The 5,862-nt window shown below is 43.7% G+C and overlaps 1 protein-coding gene across 1 annotated transcript in view; it reads right to left on the minus strand.

The window, feature by feature from the left end:
- The window catches only part of STX12 (syntaxin 12), a 48,269-nt gene that overhangs the window by 16,302 nt on the left and 26,105 nt on the right, over positions 1–5,862 (minus strand). Inside the window, exons 4-5 of the mRNA XM_019512114.1 lie at positions 3,659–3,796; positions 1,203–1,246 (exon numbers count right to left, since the gene is read on the minus strand). Coding sequence (XP_019367659.1) covers positions 1,203–1,246; positions 3,659–3,796 — 182 coding nt within the window. The remainder of the gene's footprint in view (positions 1–1,202; positions 1,247–3,658; positions 3,797–5,862) is intronic.

The following is a 5,862-nucleotide window of genomic DNA, read 5'->3' on the forward strand; positions in this document are numbered from 1 at the left end:
CAGCAGGACCCTCCCCCCCCCCCAAACGAGCCACAGCTCTATCCTGTGCCCTGCCCCCTGCCCAGGCAGCCCCAGCCCCAATCTCTCCCTCACTGTGGAGGCCTTGATCTATACCCCCACCATGCCCATTCCCCCCCAGTGGACTTACCAGCCAGATGTTGCTCTCCAAGCTGCTGGGCTGCATTCCTGGCCATGTGCATGCTGTGCAATGGCGCATGCACATGGCATTAAAAAAAATGGCCACATCAGCCAAAAAAAGCCAATTGCCGATAATGTCAATTTTCCTTTTATTAGCACCAATATGACGGACCAATGCATTGATGCACCTCTAGTCTTTATATATTGCTGCCTACAAGCACGTCACTGATTCCAGACTAAAAGGGTTCTGCAAGGATCTGGCTTCAAAAGGTACCCACTAACATCGGACATCAGAACTCTTGGTGCCCATTAGTCTTGTGGTTCCCAACTTTTGCTAGCCCACAGGCAATGTCATACATTGCTCCATATATTAACTGTATCCAGTCTATGCACATAACATCACGTTGTGCATTTTGGCATTCTAAAGTTTTGAAACATATCTACTGAAGTATTCTTGAGACTTGTAATTGAGAGACAGAATCCTGACCCAGTTTTCCAAAGCATTTCTCCTGGGGTGGAGAACTATGAGAGCTCATTCCTAATAAAATCCTTCAATCCTAAAGATAATAAAAAAAGTCCTGCATTGTACAAGCTATGGGCTAATTATGCTCAAGACAGCAACTATAGTACAAATATTAAAGTGTAGGAGGTCTCCAAGATGCATTAAAAGTAATTCCAACTGTCTGGTTACCTATTTCTACTGGTATTCCCCACTCCCACCCATGCTTGTAGTTGGTCCCTAATCCCTTGTTTAGGATTAACATGTTGCTTATGAGGCTCCGACATTATTTACAGCCAAAGAAAAATAAGGCTAAGGTCATGAAGAGCAATTTAGTCCTGAAATAGTTTATATGTTGATATTCAGGTTGCAAACGTCTGAGGTATAAAAGTTTACCACATTCAGTAGAATATTATAATGATGTGTTACAGCTACTGTAAAAATTGGGTTGCCTGATCTCTAGGTGTTGATTTCAATTATGTTGCATTATGGGGCTTACTCTAGCACCTTTTTAATTACAAACAGAAGTGATAAAGTGTATCGCCAGAGCGTGAGTACTTGTTACCTATCAAATGAGACCAGCTGCTCCTCTCTGTGTTGCTCATCTGCCTAGAAGAAAGGAATGGGTCATTAATATTACAGACCATAGATACTAGGGCTATGTGAAATGTCGCCAGGTGTTTCGTTTCAAAACTGTTTTGACACGTTTTGAGGTCGAAACAGCGAAATTGAAACAAAACAAGAGGCTTTGAAACTGCTTTGAAACAAAATGAGGGCACTTGAACGTTTTGAGTTTTGAAGCTGGGTTTACCTGGTTTCAGCGCCAGTCCCAGGTGGCAGCAGCAGCAGCAGCCACCTCCTCTCATCTAGCACGCAGATCCAGGGGCCCGCACCCCCGGGAGGGCTGTGGGGCTGAGCTGGACTCCTCCCGGAGGTGCTAACCCCTGGATCCGCGTGCTGGATGAGAGAAGGCTGCTGCTGCTGCCTGGGACCAGCAGCAGCAGTAATCTTCCCTGGCACTGGGCGCAGGCTGTGCCCAGTGCTGGTCCCAGGTGGCAGCAGCAGCAGCCTCTTCTCATCCAGCGCACAGCTCTGGGGGCCTGCACTCCCAGGAGGAGTCTGGCACAGCCCCACTGTCCTCCTGGGGGTGCAGGCCCCTGGATTTGCCTCCCAGCTGAGAAGAGGCTGCCACTGCTGGCAAGTGTCAGGAGTTGTGTTTTGAAGAGTTTGAGGTACAGTTTCCCAGAAACCTCTGCACCTATCTCCTTTAAACTTTGCAGGCGTCATGCCTTCAGAAGGGGTTACCATCCCTGCAATTGTCATTTCTTGCCTGATTTGGATGAAAAAGTTTTAGGCATTTTCATGATTCCCCATTATAGCCTATGGGCAAAACGTCGTAACGCGTTGAAACAGAGAAAGTTTCAACAAAACAAAAAATGGGACAGTGCTTTGAAATGAAACTAAACACTTGTCCCTTTGAAATGGCGAAACAAATGTCGAAACGAAATGATGGTCTTTCGCACAGCCCTAATAGAAACCACAGACCAAACCAACAATAGCAAGGTAGGACTCTTCCTGTGTGAAGCTAAAGACCCTTATCATGATGGCTTGAATCCCTTTAGCTGACTGTATTTGTAACCGCTTGTCAATCCCTTTCTCCATGTACATAAGAAAGTCCCATCCATGCATAATGGAAGATTATAGATATCAGCAAAGGAAAAGATCCAAGTATATATTCCAAAGGTATTGTGCAAAGCAGGAAAGAGATTGAAAATCCTTTGATTATCCAGTATTATTACAACTGCTTCTTAATAAATCCAAGGATTACCAACAGACCAGGGATCCGCACTGTTTTTGGGCAGAGTGCCAAAAACACCTACAACTTTGATCTGTAAAATGCTGCCATGCCCGAGGCACATGGCAGGGGAGCTGCTAGGACCCCGATCCTTATTGTGGCAGTGCAGCCCCAGCCCCTTCCTTGCCATTTGCCTGGAAGCACACATGCACCCGTCACTGGCAACAAGCGGGGCCAGGAGTCCGCAGACCCCAGTGCAGCTGCTTACAGCTTCCATGCCACCTGCTGTGAGCAGCCCAAGCTCTGTGGCGGGCAGCAGGGGCCTGCCCAGAGCCCAGGCTGGCTGTGGCAGGTAGCCTGGAAGTTGCAAGCAGTTGCACTGAGGTATGTGGAGCTCCTGCCTGGTTCACTGCTGGCAGTGCAGGCATACCTCAGAGCAGATGGCAGGGGAGATGCAGGGGACCCAATTCTTGTAGTGGCAGCAGAGCCCCAGCCCCTTCCCTGCTATCTGCTCCAAGGTGTGCATGCCAAGCAAAATGCCTACACATGCCATGCTCTGGCACACGTGCTGGGGGTTGCTAACCCCTGCTATAGACAGAATAAGTAGAACAAGTTCTAATCAGCCTCAGAGGGAGGAAACTTGAAATGGTATTGAGGCAGTAACAGGATATAAAGGTCTTGGGGGAAGAACAAGAAGCTTGGAGCTCTACAGGCGGGGACCAATACATACCATAATGGACAGTATTGTTTCAGACCTAAGTGTGTGTGGTTCCCCACTCCAGCTCCCAAAATGTATTTTCATCTTTCTGGCTTTCCACCTCCACTAACATTGGCAAGCATAACATCAAAACACAAGCAGCTAGCACTGCAAGTGCTTCAGAATACAGAAAGCACCAAGGCCTCACCTGCACACTTTGGGGCCACAGCAAAATAGTTATGAACTATTGAATAGAACTTTGACTCCAACAGCAATGAAGCTCCTATACAGGAAAGACCTGCAAGACACTGACATGCTAGTAAAGGGACTTCAAAACCAGAAATCAGGAACTGGTTGTAGTAGAATCTACCACTTCAACCTCCCACATGATCTTGGGGAGGTCATTTCAATTCTGCTCATTTCCCACGTGAAAAATAAAGTCTGTAGACAAGTAGACAAGATCAAGACGCCTCAGTAAAGATTTCAGAACTCATCAGAATTACTACAGAACTTCTTTCAAGACACTTACTGAGAGACGAGAGCCAGCTCTTGCCCGGGCTACAGTCTCCTTCTCTTTCTCTGACACTCTTCTCTGTACCGCTTGGAAGTTATTTAAAGCTGCAGAGAAGTCATTCATTAAACGTTCCTTCTGAAGTTTCTGTTGACGCTGAAGAATTGAAGAGAAACAAACAAATGGTTCAAATGTTTACAATTCACTAACATTATAATTCAATGTCCCTCAGCAGTACAATGAGTTGCAAGAGACCTCTGGTACCAGTGTTCAAAAATGTTCAGGAGGAGACTATTTAGTCATCCAATCTATCTACACAATAAAGATAATTTCTATAGTAGGGTTATTTTGTTTGTTTCAGTCTAGTTTTCAGTCTAAATTAATGAAGCTTTCTATGCTTTTCTGAAGATGAACTGCGAAGTACTAGATTCTAGCAGTTTATTACACCTAGTCATATCATCTAATATATCATCATCTTGTTAATATAACTGTCTCTCCTGCCCCCTTCAAGTCTTAGTCAAGGTAGGAATCTGTAACCCCAGCCTTCTCTTGTCAAATTACTACCTTCAGCTTTAAGAATAAAGGGAGATTGGAGAAAAAAACCTCAACAATTCATGTAGAGAACTACATCAGCCAAAACAGTGTTCCAACGACAGTTATAGAACTGCCTGGGGTTGTCAACAGCAACTACCTCCATGCTCCATCATGCAATTTTGTTGTGCATGGTGTTACTTGTGACTGTACTACCTTGCAAGGCTGCTTCTAGTTTGATGTTATAATTTCCTCCTCAGTATTAGTGCTTCCCAGGTTGGTTTTAGCCTGTTCCCTCCCCTTTCTAGCCCCCCACATCCTAATACATTAGCTTCTGAATTACTTCTGATCTCACTGGGGTTGAAACTCTTGCCCTTCAGATTTTTTATTTATATATGATGGCACAGCTCATGAAAATTACATACTTTCTTTTCCAGCACGTCAAGAATATGAACCAATATTAGGGCTAACAAATGGCACTGTCTGTAACCAAAATTATAATCCTTCAATCAGTTCTTGGTCATACTGTTTTAAAAGGAGTATTGAAATATGAATAAGTTTTCAGTTCAAGTTTTATATAGTTATCCACTGTCCTACTGTTTTACTTGTGGCAAGCTAGGGTACCATGCCGTGCAGTTGTGCAATAGAGTTGATGATATAGTTTTAATAATAGGTTAGACAAGGATTTGTATGGGATGGTTTGGACAGGGATGATCTTGCCTTAAGCAAGGGGTTGGATTAGATGAACTCTAGAAGTCCCTTCCAGCCCTACTTTTCTATGATTATCATGCATTTGATACTGTAGCATAAGTATAATGCAGCCTGTTAAAAAATAATCAGGAATTTTCCTATCTCAGCTATTTGACTTCTGCAGCATTTCTTTTGGATAAGATGTGCAATGAGAATCCAGCTTTCTGTGAACTCTGGGGTAGATTGGTACAATTTGGTTGATTTCACCAGCCACAGCCATGAATGAATGAGGAAGCAAGACAAGGATTTTTTTTCTACCAGAGAGACATTGAAAGGCAAGCGCTTAACTAAACTGTATAGAAGAGGGAAACTGCAGCTGTTCTTACTGGCACTTAAGCTTTTGAACAGTAGACCAGGCAACATATACAACTCCAACTTCATTGCAGGCTATCACACAAAGCATTAAAGAGGATGAAAGGTAAGATCATCTCCATTGATTGTGTCACATATCTGTGGGAAAAACTGCCCTGAAGGGTTCTGCCACACAAGCTGGGCTTAAAATTGCTTCCTTTGTAGCTGAATTTGGCAAAGGGGGAGGGGGAGAGAAGAAAAACAAGGGTTTGTGATTTAATGGTTATGTTTTCAAGATTTGTCTTCCTAGTTGCCATAGAGAGGTCACCTCTTTAGTTTAATATCCACACACTTTGTTTATGTATTAGCTGCCAAAGACATTGGAGCAAGAGCCATCAGACACTCAGAGACTCTTCACTACTTTCCATATGGGGAAAGCAAAATATTTACTTTGAATGCTACAGGTCTAAAGAGCTTTGACACTAGCCAACAAGGGTTTTACGATATTGTATTTCAGTATGAATTTATATTACCTTTAAATTTGACCCTTCCTCTTGGTCAGACTTCTCATATAGCAAATTATTCAAGTTGCTAAATAACAGCTCTTAATAAACACCTATTTGCATTTTAATGTTATAGTACTACCCATC

This window comes from Gavialis gangeticus, unplaced genomic scaffold (genome assembly GCF_001723915.1).
Source record: "Gavialis gangeticus isolate Ggan-Ray unplaced genomic scaffold, GavGan_comp1, whole genome shotgun sequence".
Classification (NCBI taxonomy): Eukaryota; Metazoa; Chordata; order Crocodylia; family Gavialidae; genus Gavialis; species Gavialis gangeticus.